At 46.1% G+C, this 19,833-nt stretch overlaps 1 protein-coding gene across 3 annotated transcripts in view; it reads left to right on the forward strand.

Annotated features, from left to right (window-relative positions):
- The window catches only part of USP37 (ubiquitin specific peptidase 37), a 396,132-nt gene that overhangs the window by 241,322 nt on the left and 134,977 nt on the right, over window positions 1-19,833 (forward strand). For all 3 annotated transcript variants that reach the window (XM_078679235.1, XM_078679238.1, XM_078679236.1), the window contains one exon: window positions 6,950-7,128. In XM_078679235.1, coding sequence (XP_078535361.1) covers window positions 6,950-7,128 — 179 coding nt within the window. The remainder of the gene's footprint in view (window positions 1-6,949; window positions 7,129-19,833) is intronic.

Here is a 19,833-nt window from a genome sequence, read left to right on the forward strand (position 1 = left end):
GCAACAGCACCTCAAGCGCGGGGATGCCCAAGGGTAACCAGGCGCGATACAAAACTCTTTAATAATAATAATAATTATAATAACCTCCTGGTGCCGCGTGACCCGGCGTGCCTTTCCCCTCCACCCCTCTGCCTCCAGTCCCCTTTTGCTGGCTGCTTTTCCCTCCCTGCCGCCGCTGTTGACTCCGCCATCCTGAGAGGCCCGCTGGCTGGACTCTTGGGGGCCCAACATGTTTGCCTCGACAAGCGCTGACCTGCGGGCCCTGAACACCTTGTGTGTGCTGGCTATGGCCTCTTCCTGTTTGTGGGACTCGGCTGAGTCTCTGGGATCCGCAGCGTCCCAGGAGGGTGGTCAGGTGGACTTAAGGCATCATGTGTTGGATGGCCAGGAGCTTGCGGCGTTTATTCTCCGCTCCACTCTGGACATCTGAGGTGCTAGGCTGGGCCATGGCTTCCTCGGTTGCTCTCCGTCGCCATGCTTGGCTTCGGGATGGAGTATCCCCTGAGAATATTCGGGAGCGACTCATCAACGTTATGTTTGATGGCAGCCTGTTGTTCCATGGCCCAGCCGACGCTACCATCCAGAGGCTCTTGGCAGGGCACCGTCCTTCTCCTCCTTCTCCTCCTCCTCCTCCGCCTTACTCCCCTCCTCCTCCGTCCCCTCAGTGACTTCTGAGTTGGGTTGATTCTGGGCCTTCTTAGGCCGGTTGTTCTGGCGGTGCAGTGTTTTCTGGCCATTTGTGTCCTTCCTTGGTACTTTGGCATTGTTGGCTGCTGGACGGCCCTTTTGTTGATTGTGTGTGTTCTGCCGTAGTTGTTGCGCAGATTTGGCCCTGAGATGAGGCCTTCAGCTTTGCTTGGGCTGCTTGTCAAGCCTTCCGCGGGGGTGATTTCCCCGTGGCTCTTTTGTTTATCTTCTGCGGAAATTCTTCCAAAGAGGGTTCCCATGTTTTGGGACTTAACGGTTGTGGTATTTGTCATATGGCTTGCGCACTGCTAAGGGGTTCTGGTCACCTTCGGGTACCTGGCCTCCATGGCGTTTATGTAGGTTGCTTTGCTTCTTGGGGTTGTGTGCACTGCCACTTGTAGAGGTGTGCCCGGGCATCTCCTCCTCCCTGCTCCTGTCCTGAGGCGATCCTGTGTTCGCCCTTGCCAGGCGCCGCCTACTCTGCCTTCCTGGCTCCTCGGGCTGTTCTTCTTGCTTCTGGCGGCTTTTGGCCTCTCTGACCTTGCCCATGGTTCCTCTGCTGTGAGGGTCCGGGCCTCTTCAGCCTTCTCCCTCCTACATCCTCTTTGGGTGGGTGGTGTTCTGCTTGTGGGGTTCCCATTGCTTGGCAGGGACAAGATTTTTCCTGGTCCACAGATCTGGTCCCTTGCGGGGCCCTCTGTTCTGTATCGGCTGGTGGGATCTTTTCGCAGACCCTCCTGCCCAGGGGGTATTGCTAGGGTAGCTATTCTACGTGAAGGAATCTGCGGATAGTAGTCTATCCGATGTATGCGTTACTTACCTTCGGTAACGTTGTATCTGGTAGAGACGGTTCTAGCCGCAGATTCCTTCACGGCCCGACCTTCCTCTCCTATTTTGCGAGGACCCTTGGGTTGGTCTTCGGAACTCGCCTCCCGGTTGGGGGCTGTGTCTCCTGTGAGTGCCTTCTTTGCTCTTGACGGGTGGCTCTGTCTAGGGGCGGTTCATTCCTCCTCGGTTCCTTGGAGGATGGGGTTCTGGTGCTCCGGTGCCCTGCTGCTCCACCCCCCCCCCCCCCCCCCCCACCACCACCCCCGGCGCGCAGGGATGCTGTGGCAAGAAAGTTTCCGGATCCAGTCTCACGCCTGGGGATAATCCTACGTGAAGGAATCTGCGGCTAGAATCTTCTCTACCAGATACATCATTACCGAAGGTATGTAAGTCGTACGTTGGGGGTACCTCGAAGAGGCACCGGTTACAGGTAAGTATCTGTGGGTCAGTGACACAGGCCCTGGGGTTTAAGATGAGCACTGGAGGAGCCACCAAAGAGCTCCTACTGCGCCACCATTAGCACATGGGAGGCTGGGTGCAGAGTGCAAAGGAGGTGTTGGGTGCCCTGTAGAAACCTATAGAGATGCTCGGTTGGGGAAAACAGCTGCAGGCTTGGTTCCGAAGGCTGACTGAAGGAATCCCATAACTGGAGAGTGAAGTTTGATGGTGGGGGGGATGCTGGGACAGACTGTTTGGTTTTCCCTGGCATGGGGCTGCAGGGGCGGGGGTGTTTTTAGGCGTCTAGTTTCTCTCACTGGATCTGTTTGGGTGGCGAGACCCTACAGGTTGAGGTTGCAGGCGCTGTGGGTAAGGTCAGTAGAGGTCATCCAATGCCAGATCCCGGGTCAGGATCACCGAGGAGACTTCACTGTGTCGGTGGGCCACCTGGGCTCTTGCCGTGGGCTTCCTGTGGAGAGTGGTGCAAGTGTCAAGCATCCGCCTGGATCCAAAGTCCTTGTGTTGATTGCTTGCTGGACAAATCAGGTGTCCATGGGAGACAAGAGTCTTTGTTGACGACAGCACAGGGCCCTGGCTTCTTGGAGCTTGCTGGCTGCCGGCCACACTGGTTTCTTGGAGCATGGTCGCTAGAGGAGGAGACAGCCCGGTAGGGCTGGGGCCAAGTGAGTCGTCTTCTCCACTGCTGCACGGCTCTTTAGTCTTTCCTCTTTGTAGGTCATCAGATCTGAGGAACAAGGTTCAGGGGAGCCCTTCAATACTAAGTTTAAGGAGTTATTGACTTAGGGGCAGTAGTTAATGGCTCCTGTCCCCTAGGGTGACTACACACTTTGGGTGCCCCTCCCTTTGGGGAGAGGGGCACATCCCTGCTCCTATTCGGCCTAATTCCCCAATTCAAGATGGAGAATTTCTAGGAGAGGGGGGATCACCTCCGATCCTTTCAACCATATGTATGTGTCTGGCTAAGGTGGACACTCCTACTCTGCTTACTAATTTTTCCACGTGTCCTGCAGTCAAAAGTAGGGCCTGGACAGGGTGCAGGCATCCCCAATGGTTGGTGCTGCCCAAATCCGCACATCAGAAGGTGAGAGCCTTTGAGGCTTACTGCCAAGTGTTGCTGTTCCTGCCAGGGAGACATGTGAAGCACCTCCACCCAGAGCCGGCTTTGTTTCTGACCCCGAGAGCTCAAAGGCTATCCCCCTATGAGATCAGAAACCTGTCTGGTGTCGCCGCCTATAGCCTCTTTGCACAGGCCTCCTCAGCCAGGAGTGTCTCCAGCAGCACAGACCCAACTCCGAAAGACACCACTGCACCCGAGCCCAAGAAGTAGACCAACGGTGTTCCTACGTGCCAGAGCATCTCAAGGACTTGGTAAACCCCCTGCATCCCTTCCCCCCGTGGGTTCACCTGTACTGGCCCCCCAGTGTGAGCTGCAGCCTCTTTTCGGATGGATAATTCCCCATTGAAGTGAACGGGGCATCAGGCGCGGAAAGTTCAAGTTCTAAATTTATATAGCGCCTACTCACTCAGAGGGTCTCAAGGCGCTTGGGGGTGCATTTACTTATCGAATATCCAGGTTTTTAGTTGTTTTCTGAAGTGGAGGTGGTTCTCTGTAAGGCGGAGGTGGGTGAGGAGAGAATTCCAAGTCTTGGCCGCTAGGTAGGAGAAGGATCTGCCCCCCATGGTGGATTTACGGATGCGAGGGATAGCAGCGAGTGCTTGATTAGATGATCATAGTTGGCGGGTGGGGGTGTAGAAGGTTAGTCGTGTGAGGCAATCTGGTCCGAGGTCGTAGAGGGATTTGTGCGCGTGGGTGAGGAGACGAAACGTTATTCTCTTGTTGACGGGGAGCCAGTGTAGATCTTTCAGGTGACCGGAAATGTGAGCTTGACGAGGAATGTCCAATATGAGTCTAGCTGAGGCGTTTTGGATGCGTTGGAGTTTTTTCTGCAGTTTGGCTGAGGTTCCGGCGTAAAGGGTGTTTCCGTAGTCTAGACAGCTGGTGACCAGGGCGTGAGTGACCGTCTTTCTTGTGTCGGTGGGGATCCAACGGAAGACTTTTTTGAGCATGCGTGGGATGTTGAAGCAGGATGAGACGGTGTTGACTTGTCTGGACATAGAGAGAGAGGAGTCTAGGATGAAGCCTAGGTTGCGTGCGTGATCCGTAGGAGTGGGTGCGGATCCCACCTCTGTACTCTGCCACCCCGGTGTCTCCCAAGGTGAGCGGTTTGTGTGGCCTTGTACCTTGCCCCATACTCATTAAGCCCAGAAGAAGGGTCCCATAAGTCGCTGAAATTGCACTGTCATCTGTTGAAACGTATACAAATTCATATCTCACTTACTGAATTCTGATGTTTGTATCTAAATTCATGTTATTTTTATAAATTGTCTGATTTCTTAAAGTATGTCTCGCTTTCTGCCTCGGTGTATCCAATAAATGTTTAGCACTACCCTTTGATAAGCCTAACTGCTCGCCCACACTACCACAAAAAGAGCATTGGGGTTATTTGTGCCTCTGTAAACCAATTGGGGTTTGTGTAGACTCTTTACACCGTGTACCTCATTTTGGTCCACTGCCAGCCTCGTACACTAAAACTTTTTTTCCTCAGTTAATTTATATGTAGCTGTTTTTATTTTTACATTTTTGCCTAATAAATGAAAATTCTCAACAATACCAGGATAACATTTCAGATTCAATATTTATTTTTCTAAGAACCCTGTAATGCCACAATATAGCAAGTTGCCCCATCTACAAATGCAGTTGTTGAAAGTCTTCCATCTAGGAAACTGGGGGCGTGGAAGTATTTTAAAATAAAGGCCGAGAGAAGGTAGGGAGATTAATGCCAAATGTAGAACCTCTTTCCAAGCTTAAATGTGACACTCTGCTATTAAGGTAGCCCGCACCTAGTGTATCCTATTGAACCTTGTATTTACAGTTGATTCATTGCTTACCCCTCCCACCCTCACTTTATTTGAAAGGATCCCTTCAATGAGTTTCTCTGACCTTTTTTTAACTTTTCTGATGGAAAATGTTACTTATTTTTTTTTTAGCAGTCCATAGGGGTATATTTTCATAATTTTTAAATTGAATATCATGTGTATGCTTTTCAAATGTTTTGTCATTTAAAGGTGTACTTTCAAATGTTAGCTCTCCTGTATCATTGTGTGCACCTCCCAAGGACAAATCCGTAGGAAAGAGACATAGAAAGAGATGGTTTCTGCTGGTTGACTTTAAGGGCTTTGATCTCGGAGATAACCAAGCAACCAGTTTGCTGTTGTCAACAGTTTAATATTTATGAAGTCTAAATAGACTTTAACAGCGACCCTGAATAAATAAGACTTGGAAGTGCTCTGTCAATTCACTACTGCCGAGAAATTACTTTTTGCAGGTTCACCCCCATTTTTTGTCCCAATCTTTTGCTGATCAATGTGCTGGTCTGGTTGTTAGGTCTCGCCTGAGCCTGCACGCATGCGTTGCTCAGCGAGGCTTTAGTAAGATCTTTAAAATAGGAATACAGGCTCGTGCGTGTGCGTTTTTTTTTTTTTTTTTTTGGGTCCCACTATTGGCCTTTACATGCGTCTTTCTGAAAAAGACAGCATGCAATTAGCCAAATGCGGGTGCACGTCCCGCCTTCCCTGTCCCTTGGCCTAGGGTGCTCGAGAGCGCTCAGGGTGCCATCTGTTCCGGATCAGGTTTCGATGGCAGCTGCATTCCTTACAGCGCGCGCTCACCACTCCCGGGATTGTTACCTTTTCGTTCAGTTTACGGTACATACATCTGGTGCTAGCACTGCCTGGATGCGGATCCCAGCCACCCGCCCTCTCTACAAGCAGGCTCCTCAAGCGGCAGCATGCGGATCCAAGCCACAGTGAATCATTAATTGCATCAAAGATTTCCTTACCGGTGGCATTTCAATTGAAAGCACACAAACCATAAATGCTCACAAAATTTTTGTAACTTTTTTCCATCGGCACTCTGTTTTCAACAAAGTAGCATGTGGGCGTGTATGTTATTTTTTTATTTTAAATCCGTTCAGCAAAATTACTGCGTGTTATCATATAAGCAAATGTTCTTTTTCTCGCATTGCACGTTGTGCAAAATGAGTGGGTGTTGCCTGTAATATATTTTTTATATAATATGTGAACGAAATTGTATGATTACTATATAATTATTTACATGAGTATTTTTTAATAACTGATACCTGTGTGGTAATCAATACGCAATTAAACCTCTGAAACGTTTTATATCAACGTGGTAAGAATTTATGGTTGTAGACCTTTGCGGTATGATTGGAGGTTGGCGATTGATTGCTTCGAGACCTACCTATAGGTGTTATTTGCTTCCCCAAAGGAAGAATTATTGTTACTATTAACACTGTCTCCTTGGTTTGTGGGTCCCCTCTCCCTTGTATAGTAGTGTTTTTTTAGTCCCTCCAAACAGAACAGGGTAACTGGTGCATAGCAGATACTGGAAAACTGTCAGGAAGATGTTGCTCATGGAATTTTGATTCTTTCTTCCATGACTGTTGTTAATAATGATACAAATTCAGTTTTGTATTTTTTTTAAAAGTTTAAAAATGTTCTTGGGTCCCACTGATCTTGATGTGAAATATTCTAATGGTTACCAATATAGTGCAGGTATCTGATTGACTGCTACATTAAAAGTATACATTGAGCTGAAATTGAGTGTCCAGCAGTGTCCACTATAGATCTCAATCCAAGGACTATTCAATATGTACATCAGGGTTTCTTTATAATGCTTCCTGGCTACTTGCACTTGAATTTTCTGTAACAGTCATTTGTGATTCTGCTAGGATTTGACTTTCAATTCGTTCCAGCCCCTTAAAGACTGAAATGCAAGTGTCTAGTGTGTGAGGGGGTTTGGGGTTTAAAGGAAGTTGAATTTATTTTTTAGTGACACTTATCAAGCACATCCCAAAGCAGTCAGCCATGATAAACTGTCTCTCTTCTGCGCCAGGTCCAGCTGCCTCCTTCGAAATATCTAAAAATTGTGATACTGCTAAAGACTTTGATGAGAACAAAGAAAACAAGACCCCTGAGGGTTCTCAAGCAGATGTCGACTGGCTCCAACAGTATGACCTTGACCGAGAGGAGCAAGAGATCAGACAGGCTATGGCTCAGAGTATTCATGACCAGGTGAGATCCTCTGTTCCTGGGATTTTGTTTGTTTTATTTAAATTTGACCCAAAATGAATACAGCATGTTTAAATACCCGCAAGGATGCCACGAAAATGGAGTTGTAAAGTTAAAATGCATGCCCTTTTAGCCTGTAATTGCATGGTCAATTATCCTTTATAACAGAGGCACACAGACTGGTTTTCAATGCCCTGAAATGCTGGACAAGATGGTGTTTGACACCTGCCTTCAGAAGAAAGTGCATTTATTCAAGGGATTTGTTGTAGTCTGGATTTCTTACAGTACTGGAGGAGAACCCTTTGAGGGCTCTACTTTTAATGCAACAAACAAAAAGCTTCCCTAGAGTGATCAGAGAAGGCCCTCCTAGAGCTGCTTTAGATGTCATCCTCTGCTCCCTAAAGGTATTGTCCAATGTGCACTGCTGGAGAGCAGATTACTATAATTTATTTGATTTGATAGAAAGTGCTATTGATAGTTTCCTCCTGACATTGGCCGATAAATTGATTTAATTGTGCCTGTTAACCATAATGTCACTGAAAACATATGAATAACAATAAATATAAGCAACGGGCGCTATAGAAGTTGAGAGCAAATCTAAAGTCCGCAAAAGGACGTGAAATTAATTTGCAGAGGTTTTCTTCATTTACAATACTGGATAGTTCTACTGATATGGGTGAAATGTGAGGAAAAAGCTGGAGCAATGCTGAGATTTCCAGTTGGTGCATTCTGGTTGGGTGGTGTCTTGTGATATTTATCCCATTTTTAACCTAGATGTCTTATTGATCTTTTGAAATTTGGTATCTTTTCCTCTAAATTTTGTTACAGCTTGTATATGGAATAGTGACACTTTTTTAGGTCTTTCTAGAGCCAGCACATGCGCTGGTCTGCGAGACTTTTAGAAACTGGCTTTTAAAAGTGCTACCAAAGCCTTTTGCCGGCCACCAGCGTGTGGTCACGCGCGCATGAACGTGCACAGGCCATCTGGCTTTTGTAATGGTTTATTAAGCCATGCTCCTCCACCCCCCGCCCCCTCTCTCTGCTCTCAGTACCCCCTCCCTGCTCCCTCTTCGTCCGCTTCTGACGTGATGTGATTTCTCTTCTTCAGCTTCTGTTGTGATGTAATTTGAGCAGTACTTAAATATGGAGTGGTGTTAGTTAAGCTTAAGAGCTTTGTACTTTAGGAAAGTGGGCTGGTTTAGGAATAGATCTACGATTTCACATATTACTTATGGATGTTCAGTTGATCGCGCTGTCTCACCCAATGAAACTTCTACTCCTCACGTTTACATACCAGCACAAAATACATAATCTTATTTAAAACCGTATGTATTGCAGCTGCGTAAGAATCATAAAGACGAGTATGTATATAATATATGGTTTCAAAGCAGAGTAACTTGATTTTTACATACTGACCATAAACACTTCTGAGGAAGGATCTGTGCCCTAGACAGTTGCATCCTAACACAAAACGTAGGCGCTCATGAATTTAACACAAACGATCTGTAAAGGTCTTAAGTATTTTGCAAGTACCTTCCAGCAGGTACTTGCACACGGAAAGGGCTCCAACTTCAAATCGTTGAATGGGCATTCATTTGGTTTATATACAAAACAATCTGTTAATGAATAAGATGTTTAACTATCCCATGTTTAAACTTCTCGCGCACAAGCATGCACTGTCAGGCACAGACAGTTGTTTCCCTTTAAAACCAGCTTATTTGCTTGATTGACAATGATCAAATCATTAACTGTCCAAGAGAGAAACAAGATATATGTAACTGGCCTTTGCCCACCCATTATCTACCGTCACGATTGCTCCAAGGAATGCGGTCTAAACTTTCCAGGCCTCGAATTTCTAGGAAAAGCTTTACAAACATCGCATTAGGCAGCAAGTTCACAGAACATAGAGTGCATTCCACTCAGAGGGCATGTCTGAAACCAGCTGCGACTCCTTTTGTAACATGAAAACACAATTTATCTAGAAGCTGGCCTCTGTACTCAAAGAAAGCAATCCATATGGAACTGACTGCTGTTAATGTACTTTAGGGAAAATAAAAAGGCTGATTTCTTATTTTAAACTAAACGTCATGTTAATGAAGGAATATTCTGTACCCAGCACTAGAAAATTACCATCAATCTCACCAGATAACACTACTTTCATCTGCAGTCTCTCATTCAGACACTTAATCTATTTTTCTTCCAACAAATTTCTGAATTTGTCTGTCCGCATAATGCACATCTCTCCTTCGTCACTGCCTTTCACTGTGCCCTTCCGCATGTACTTCCGTGTGCCGCATTCCCTTCACTATGCCCGCTCTCATATATATGCACACGCACACTTTCCTCACCTGTAAACACAGCATTTTCCTGTGGCACTGTCAATAGTTCCTCCGCTATTTCTACCTACGTCACACACTATGCGGCAGCTGACCTGTACGTGCTCAGGAGCACAAGGAATGAGCATGTAGTCTCAACAACTTTATGACCCAATTACAAACACTGACAAACTCACATTGCGCTCCAATGTCTCAATCATGAACACCACCCATAAAACTGAACTCCCCCAGACACCTAGAAGCAATTTAGTTGAGTATGCACTATGCAAGAGTCTCATGAAAAAAAGTACAGAAACACACCGAGAAAAACCAAACGCTCTTAGGGGAGGCCAGATAATTAAAAAAACAAATTTAAAAAGTTAAACAGGAGCTGACTCTGGCATGGAAAAACGCTTACACTCATTGTTACGAAATGGATATTTTTCTGCCTGTAATAGTAAGGGCATGAATGCAGGGCTCTGGGGCTCCGGTTCTTAAGTAATTTTTAGGTCTCGCTAGAGCCAGCGCATGCGCTGATCTGCGAGACATTTAGAAACTGGCTTTTAAAAGTGCTAACAAAGCCTTTGTAAGGGCTCATTAAGCCATGCTCTCTGCTCTCAGTACCCCCTCCCTGCTCCCCCACCGTCAGCTTCTGACTTGATGTGATTTCTCTTCAGCTTCTGATGTGATGTGATATTAGTTTTTAAACATCCAAACAGAGAAGGTCCTGTTCCTGCGCTTTTGTTAAACCTCTAACATGCGCCACCTAAGAACCCTGGGAAGGTGAGGCTAATGACTCGCACGGAAAGCATCATGCGCCTTGGTGACCGCGCGCACCGTAGAGCAATTTACTGAGGCTTGTTTATTTAGCAAGTTGCATTTTTTGTTTCTTTCATGTAGATTTGCTGTTTACAACCAAATATTTTACCTATCACATATTGTAAATTTGCTTATCTCTTCTTTCTGGGATCAGTCAGAAACCGGAATCTTTAGAGTTTTGCAAAGGAAATGAAATACAGGCTTTTAACACCGAAGGGGAAAGAAAGGTGCATGATGGCACCTTAATGAAATCTTTTGCTCTTTGTGACCTATTACAAAAACAATTCCGTGTATTCGTCTATATCAAACATGCCCTAATAGGGTATGTTAGAGGTATGAAAACACTGTATGAGGCATGAATAGTTTGAAACCTTTAGTTACAAATAATTTTACTTGGCAGCATTTGGGCATGATTAAAATGTGTACGGAGCCGAATTTCCATCCTACACAATTCTAAGAGGCCCGGATGTGAACACCAGGCCCGATTTTGCCAGGCAGAAAATCCAGATGCTAAAATTGCATTGAGAAAGGACTGCATTGTAGCCTGTTTCTGGTGCTCTGCTGCCAGTGGAAAAATGCTGCAGCGGTGGACCAAAATATATGGCAGGGTTGACTAAACCATGCGTCAAGAAGAGGAAACTTGAGCAGCATAATATGGTAGATTTCATGAAAGTATTACTTCATTATTTTTACACATCGTAACTTTGTATGGGCAAATATTTCACCTCATTCGGTCCAGTTTGACACAGAGGCCGCAGAAAGCAACTGAAAGACAACCACCTTCGCAAAAGGCCTTCCACAGGGCATGAAGACGTTTACTTATTTTTTGTAACTTTTGATCCATTTTAGCTAAACTATTTATTTATTTTTGTTTAATTCTGTTGATTATGCAGCAGATGGCGTATCATATGTGGCAAATGCAGCACATCCATAATTACGTGGAAAATGCAGTTACCTCAGAATAGCATCATTCCAGTAGCCCTGTCTTTAACTAAGGCATCAGGGGCTTGTAATGCTCCCCCGCCAGAGAATATCTTTCCCTCAGCCACTCCAAACACCCCTCCACTCCAAACGCCTCAGTCATTTGCCATCACCTCAGAGCAGGTTTTAAATGATAGTGTCACCCCACAGAATTGGGCGCTGGAGCCAAGCCTCAATAGTAAGTTGTGATTATGGCCAAAGTTCATGTTCCCAACTGTGTATTGCAAACGTAAATTTTCGAGGTGCCAGGTTTACAACATTATTGATGGGCCCAGCTCCCATGATCCAATTTTGAAACTAAATTGGGATGAATTGGAGGTAGGACGGAAGGGTGGTGAATTTATGCACTTGAAAACGGAAACCATTTTATCCGTTTTAAGAGTGGACAACAGTAATGGCATTGCCAAATTTCATCCATTGCCATCTCTACACGCAAACACATTGTCCCTTATGCTCGCACTGCCTTCTCTGCCCCTTTCTCTTAAGTGGTTGTTGGCAGTCTTTTAAAGTGGCAGGAAGGCAAGAAAAACAAGGATTGGCATAGCCAATAGGTCTCATTTGGGACCTTATAAGTGTTTAGCCATGCAACAGTTGGTGTTGCACCAAGGATATTCTGCTGCATAACTACTTATATGGTCCAATAAGCAAGACCTATTGGCTATGCCAATGCTTGTTATTAAAGTGCCATTCCTTCCGGCATTGATATCTAGGCACACCGGTTTCTCTGCTGCCGCCCCTTACGTGGACCCTTAATCTTGCTCCCCTAGTCGCCCGGAAGCGAGGGCAGCTTGAGAAGTGTACTGTATGTTCTCCAAAGCGTTCTGTATGTGATCCCCCCCCCCCCCCTCAGTCCCCTCAACCACCCCCCCCCCCCTTTCTATCCCCCTCAATACCTCTAGGTGGTTAACTGAGGTTCATGCCAGTCCAGATCCCGTGTATTGCATTTGAGATGTGTACTCTGTCCATCTTCGAACAGGGTATGGTGGCCGTATACATATGGATCTACTTCTGGGGCTTGCTACTGGTGGTCTAAAATGACTGGCTTCAGTGGGGCTGGGCAGATCCAGCTTCAGTTTCCTGCTGGAGCATTCCATGGTGGTATTCCAGGTGTGCAGGTAGAAGCTGCACTGGACTGGGTGGGATAGAAGAATTACAATGCAGACCCTTCTATGGAGGGGTAGCTGGCGGTAACCGACTGCATGACTAGATGATTTCAGTAGGTGAGATCTCATTGGAATCTATAGGTTGGGGGGTGATATGGTTCATACATGCTGTCCTTTTAGGAACTTCAAGTGGACTTCAATCTTCACTAATCCCAGTTTTATACATTTCTGCAACTCTGCCACGCTTTGATGCCTCACGGGGACTCCATTGTTGTGGCTCCTGAATACAGCCCTCTGGACGTCCAGCTGCTGATGTGACTGCTGGGAAGGGGAGGAATAGTTCACCTTTGTAGATCCTTAGACATTGCCTTACCTATTTGCCCCACTAAGAGCTGTAAGGAACTGGGCTTTTGTTGTAGTTACTCCTCCCACACTTTAGACCCCCTTTGTAGCTACTAGATACTGATTTTCGACCCAGTTCACTGAGGCCTGGTAACCACACATCAGTGCCAGTGCTCCTTTGTAAAAAAAAAAGTCTAATTTTGCTACAATTGGCTAAGGACTTTGGCACCCCTGTAAGTATCTAGTAAATGGTACTCAAGGTTCCTAGGGCAGGGGTACTAAAGAGGGTCCCTAAAGCTTGCAGCATGTCTTATGCCACTCATAGGGATCCACATAAACTGCCAGTGTAGGCTACGTGACCTGCTGCAAACCAGTAGTGAAAAAACGACTTGACACATTACGGTGTGTCATTCCAAAGTTGCTGCATCTAATATATTTAAGTCACCCCTACAGCTGGCCTTGAGCCCTAAGGCAGGTGCATTCTATTTTATGTGATGACTCATCTGCATGAGCAGATATGCCCTGTGATGTCTAGTTCTATTGCTAGATATTGCAAGTGAGCGGGCAAGCCATCTTAAGGTATGTACGGAGCACTGGTTAAAACAATTTCCTCCGCTACATTATGGCTTTACTGAAACATGGTGTTTGGTATCAAATAGTTTGTATTAATAAACGCATACCGATTCCTGTGATGGATTTATTAATGCATTCCCCCAGAGGGTAGCTTAGAGGTACCCCCCTGAAGCCTACCAGCCCTCTAGTGTGCTGGCTGACTGACTGGTCTAATCCAGCCTGCTGCCAGAGGTGAGAGCCCTGTTCTCAGAGGACATAAACAAGGCCCCCAGGAAAGGCCGGTACCTTGGGTATGTAAATCTGGCTTCCCTCGGAGGTGAGGAGCTGCCAATCTCCCTCCTCCTCCCTCCTCCTCCCCCCTCCAGCCCCCCTCCCCCTACCTGTCCAGAGCCCATTTGGCGCCAGTACTTCCATGAAATTAGCTATGCAAGAGGCCTGTTGCACTGCCAGGCTTGACACACCTATATGGTGCCCAAGCCTAAAGTGAACACCAATCTTTGTAGGAAACCATTGGCTCCCACCACTGTTTTGCACCTGGCCGCCTCGTGCAGTTGGTGGTGTACTGTTAGTGCTGTCTCAGACCTTGCCCTCCACTCACTTTAACTCCTGGATATTGGTCTTGAAAGTCGCTGTACTATACCGGTTTTCAGAACTTGTTCTTCCTTCCATAGGATAACGTTGCACAACTCAAAAATTCCACTGTCCATTTTTAGGTCGAGCTGGAGTTGGAGCGCGAAGCGCTCCTGCCAGCGAGACTATAGTCACCTTCCTCCCTGTCAAGGGACTAACAGCTGTGAACGAGCCCGATACAGACCTGGGCACGAGCCGACCCAGGTCTGTGAACGAGCTTCAAGGTTGAGCAGCTTGTGCACGTTTGTTGGAGTCAGGCGCTGCAAGCCCGCCAGACCAATTATCCCAGCATGAAACTCTACTTCCTGAGGCGCCACAAGACCAATTATCCCAGCAGGAGTCTCCACTTCCTCAGGGGCTGCAACAATTATCACAGCATGAGACCCACTTATCACAGCATGTCAACAGGCGCCCCAGGCTGCTGGAGCACTCAACTATAATTAATGTGCAGTTGAGTGCTCCAGCAGCGTGGGGCGGCACTCTGCATGCTGTGATAATTATCACTTTGGGGCCTCATGCTGTGATAATTACGGCGGCATGCTCTATTTGCAGCACTGAACATTTTCAAAGAAGGCGAAGCAGTGACATTCATTGGAGACACTCACCCTCACACACCTCCTCACCCTCACACACCTCCTCACCCTCACACCCTCACCTTCACACCCCCTCACACACACCCTCACATACCCTTACCAGCACAGCAAAACACAGCACAGCACAGCACAGAACATCACAACACAACACAGCAAAACACAACACAACACAACACAGCACAGCAAAACACAACACAGCACAGCAAAACACAGCACAACACAACACAGCACAACAGAGCAAAACACAGCACAGCACAGCAAAACACAGCACAGCAAAACACAGCACAGCACAGCAAAACACAGCACAGCAAAACACAACACAGCACAGCACAGGACAGCACAGCACAGCACAACACAGCACAGCACAGCAAAACACAGCACAGCAAAACACAGCACAGCAAAACACAGCACAGCAAAACACAGCACAGCAAAACACAGCACAGCACACAACACAGCACAGCAAAACAGCACAGCACACAACACAGCACAGCAAAACACAGCACAGCACACAACACAGCACAGCAAAACACAGCACAACACAGCACAGCAAAGCACAGCAAAGCACAGCACAGCACAGCAAAGCACAGCACAACACAGCACAGCAAAACACAACACAACCCTCACGCCCTCACCCCCTCACCCACCTCATCACCCTCACACCCTCACCTTCACACCCCCTCACACACACCCTCACATACCCTTACCAGCACAGCACAACACAACACAGCACAGTACAGCAAAACACAACACAGCACAGCACAGCACAGGAAAACACAGCACAGGACAGCACAGCAAAGCACAGCACAGCACAGCACAGCAAAACACAGCACAGCAAAACACAGCACAGCAAAACACAGCAAAACACAGCACAGCAAAACACAACACAGCACAGCAAAACACAGCACAGCAAAGCACAGTACAGCAAAACACAGCACAGCAAAACACAACACAGCAAAACACAACACAACACAACCCTCACGCCCTCACCCCCTCACCCCTCACACACCTCATCACCCTCACACACCTCCTCACCCTCACCTTCACACCCCCTCACACACCCTCACATACCCTTACCAGCACAGCAAAACACAACACAACACAACACAGCAAAACACAACACAGCACAGTACAGCAAAACACAACACAGCACAGCAAAACACAACACAACACAACACAGCACAGCAGAGCAAAGCACAGCAAAACAGCACAGCAAAACACAGCACAGCACAGCAAAACACAGCACAGCAAAGCACAGCAAAGCACAGCACAGCAAAGCACAGCACAGCAAAACACAGCACAGCAAAACACAACACAACACAGCACAGCAAAACACAACACAGCACAGCAAAACACAACACAGCACAGCACAGGACGGCACAGCAAAGCACAGCACAGCAAAACACAGCACAGCATAGCAAAACACAGCACAGCACAGCACAGCAAAGCACCGCACAGCACAGCAAAACACAGCAAAACACAGCACAGCAAAACACAGCACAACACAACACAGCACAGCACAACACAACTCAACACAGCACAACACAGCACAGCACAGCACAACACAACTCAACACAGCACAGCAAAACACAGCACAGCATAGCAAAACACAGCACAGCAAAACACAGCACAGCAAAACACAGCAAAACACCGCACAGCAAAACACCGCACAGCAAAACACCGCACAGCACAGCAAAACACAGCACAGCAAAACACAGCACAGCAAAACACAGCACAGCCAAGCACAGCACAGCACAGCACAGCACAACCAAGCACAGCACAACCAAGCACAGCCTAACCAAGCACAGCCTAACCAAGCACAGCCTAACCAAGCACAGCCTAACCAAGCACAGCCTAACCAAGCACAGCCTAACCAAGCACAGCCTAACCAAGCACAGCCTAACCAAGCACAGCCTAACCAAGCACAGCCTAACCAAGCACAGCCTAACCAAGCACTGCCTAACCAAGCACTGCCTAACCAAGCACTGCCTAACCAAGCACTGCCTAACCAAGCACTGCCTAACCAAGCACTGCCTAACCAAGCATAACAAAAAATAGCATAACAAAAAATAGCATAACAAAAAATAGCATAACAAAAAATAGCATAACAAAAAATAGCATAACACAACACAACAAAGCATAGCATAGCATAGCAAAATGTAAATGTGTTGGACTTGTAAAGCGCACAGCTGCCCGTAAGCGTCCCGGCGCTTGCTTAGGGAACCCGTCCTGGTATTCCCCTGTGAGAAACCCCGGCAGGGTGTCCACAAGGTGAAAGCCAGGCATCCCGCCGCGAGGGGCCGTAGTGGAGATTAAGCAAGCTATTGCCCAGAGTCGCAGAGTGTGACCCCGTGAGTTGAGTAGGCACCAGAGCGAGAATTGTCGAGTCCGTGGAATTTTTGAGCCCGAGACCCGCCGAGGCGGGGAATCGAACCCTGGTCCATGGTCGATCTCAGCTTCCGGGTCTGCCGCCTCTAACCACTGAGCCACGCTTCTCCACTCCAAAACAAAGCATAGCATAGCAAAACACAACACAACATAGCATACACAACAAAGCATAGCATAGCATAACAAAACATAGCATAACAAAACACAACATAGCATAACAAAACACAACATAGCATAGCATAACAAAACACAACATAGCATAGCATAACAAAACACAACATAGCATAGGATAACAAAACAAAGCATAGGATAGCAAAACAAAACATAGCCTAACAAAACATGGCGTAACAAAACATGGCGTAACAAAACATGGCGTAACAAAACATGGCGTAACAAAACATGGCGTAACAAAACATGGCGTAACAAAACATGGCGTAACAAAACATGGCGTAACAAAACATGGCGTAACAAAACATGGCGTAACAAAACATGGCGTAACAAAACATGGCGTAACAAAACATGGCATAACAAAACATGGCATAACAAAACATGGCATAACAAAACATGGCATAACAAAACATGGCATACAAAACATGGCATAACAAAACATGGCATAACAAAACATGGCATAACAAAACATGGCATAGCAAAACATGGCATAGCAAAACATGGCATAGCAAAACATGGCATAGCAAAACATGGCATAGCAAAACATGGCATAGCAAAACAAAACAAAACATATCATAGCCTAGCAAAACATAGCATACCAAACACAACAAAACATAGCATAACAAAACATAGAAAAACAAAGCATAACACACACAAGCACACACACACAACCACACACACACAACCACACACACAACCACGCACACATAACCACAACCACACACACAACCACACACAACCACACACACAACTATCTATCTATCTATCGCCCTCACTCTATCTGTCTATCTATCGCCCTCACTCTATCTAATCGCCCTCACTCTATCTAATCGCCCTCACTCTATCTAATCGCCCTCACTCTATCTAATCGCCCTCACTCTATCTAATCGCCCTCACTCTATCTAATCGCCCTCACTCTATCTAATCGCCCTCACTCTATCTAATCGCCCTCACTCTATCTAATCGCCCTCACTCTATCTAATCGCCCTCACTCTATCTAATCGCCCTCACTCTATCTAATCGCCCTCACTCTATCTAATCGCCCTCACTCTATCTAATCGCCCTCACTCTATCTAATCGCCCTCACTCTATCTAATCGCCCTCACTCTATCTAATCGCCCTCACTCTATCTAATCGCCCTCACTCTATCTAATCGCCCTCACTCTATCTAATCGCCCTCACTCTATCTAATCGCCCTCACTCTATCTAATCGCCCTCACTCTATCTATTGCCCTCACTCTATCTATTGCCCTCACTCTATCTATCGCCCTCACTCTATCTATCTATCGCCCTCACTCTATCTATCTATCGCCCTCACGCTATCTATCTATCGCCCTCACGCTATCTATCTATCGCCCTCACGCTATCTATCTATCGCCCTCACGCTATCTATCTTTCTATCGATCTATCGCCCTCATTCTATCTACTTATTTAGATACTGATCGCCCTCCCTCTATCTATCTATCCCACTCACTCTATCTATCTATCCCACTCACTCTATCTATCGCATCACCACAGCATCACTAAGGGGCACAACAACATCACTATGCGCTACCACAACAACATCACTATGCGCTACCACAGGATCATTGAATGCCACAGCATCACTAGTCGCCACCACAACATCTCTCAGCCCCACCACAGCATCAATCTGTGCAACCATTTACCAACAACTGGGTCAAATATGATCTCTCAATGTTTCAAGCTTTATTACAAATGTCACAAAAAGAGGTTAGTATTTCACTTCTGTTCTTGGATTTTCGTCACAATAAAATACACTGAACATATTCTTCAGAAAAGTTATTTACAAAAGTTTAAGCTATTGCCATTATAAATTACAATAACTTTTATTTAAGTATTAATTATTAAAAAAATTCAAAGCCATTGTTACTTGTAATATCAATACATCTAAGTCACGTGAATACAACACATATTGCATTACAAATGCTATAGGTGTCACAAGTTATAACTATTGGCATTGTAAATGACAAAGCTATTATTTTTGCTTTTTTCAAAACCAACACATATATAACAAATGTGTCATTTACAATACCAATAGCTCAAACTTTCCTAATGCGAGACCTTATGCATTGCAAATGCTTGTTAAAACAGAGAATTTATATTTAAAAAATGCACCTGTACGATTTTTCTTACGCCAAAAAAGATATAAAGATACTTGCTATTGTTATCAATTGGTGTGATCTACTTCTCGAATTATCATTTATTGATCATTGCGTCTATTTGTAGATGTCTTGCACTCTCAGTTAAGCCTAAGGTTGCTTGACTACACTACCTCTAATATAGCACCTTGGGATTGCTGAAACAAGCCCTTGTCACTTATAAGGCCACCTCTGGACTTTTACACAGTATATCAGATTTATCCAGTATAATGGGTGTCTTTCATAGATTCACATGCCTGAATCATTCCCCGTCGTCGAGACGGGAGTCTCCAGTACATAGTAAAGTAATGTCTTATAGACATACATAGAGAATAGTAGGCCTAAAGGCCTCACCTTAGTAACATATCCATGTCCTTTTGTAAAAAGGACCAAACTCTAGAGAAGAGCCAACCTGCTATCACCTCCCTCTAGAACCTTCCTGGCAGGAGCCTCAGTCCCTCAGATTTTCTACCACACGTTGTGCTAAGGGAGTCTCCTCTGAGCTCTGCTCAGATTCTGTGTTTTTTCACTTCATTAAATGACTTTGTTGTCAAGGATTCTTTTCTACTATGGATTATCTTCAAATACATTCTTTGAAGAAGGTCTGGTAAGGAGAAGAAAAGATTTTTTTAAGAGCCTG

Source organism: Lissotriton helveticus, chromosome 3_1 (genome assembly GCF_964261635.1).
Source record: "Lissotriton helveticus chromosome 3_1, aLisHel1.1, whole genome shotgun sequence".
Taxonomy (NCBI): Eukaryota; Metazoa; Chordata; class Amphibia; order Caudata; family Salamandridae; genus Lissotriton; species Lissotriton helveticus.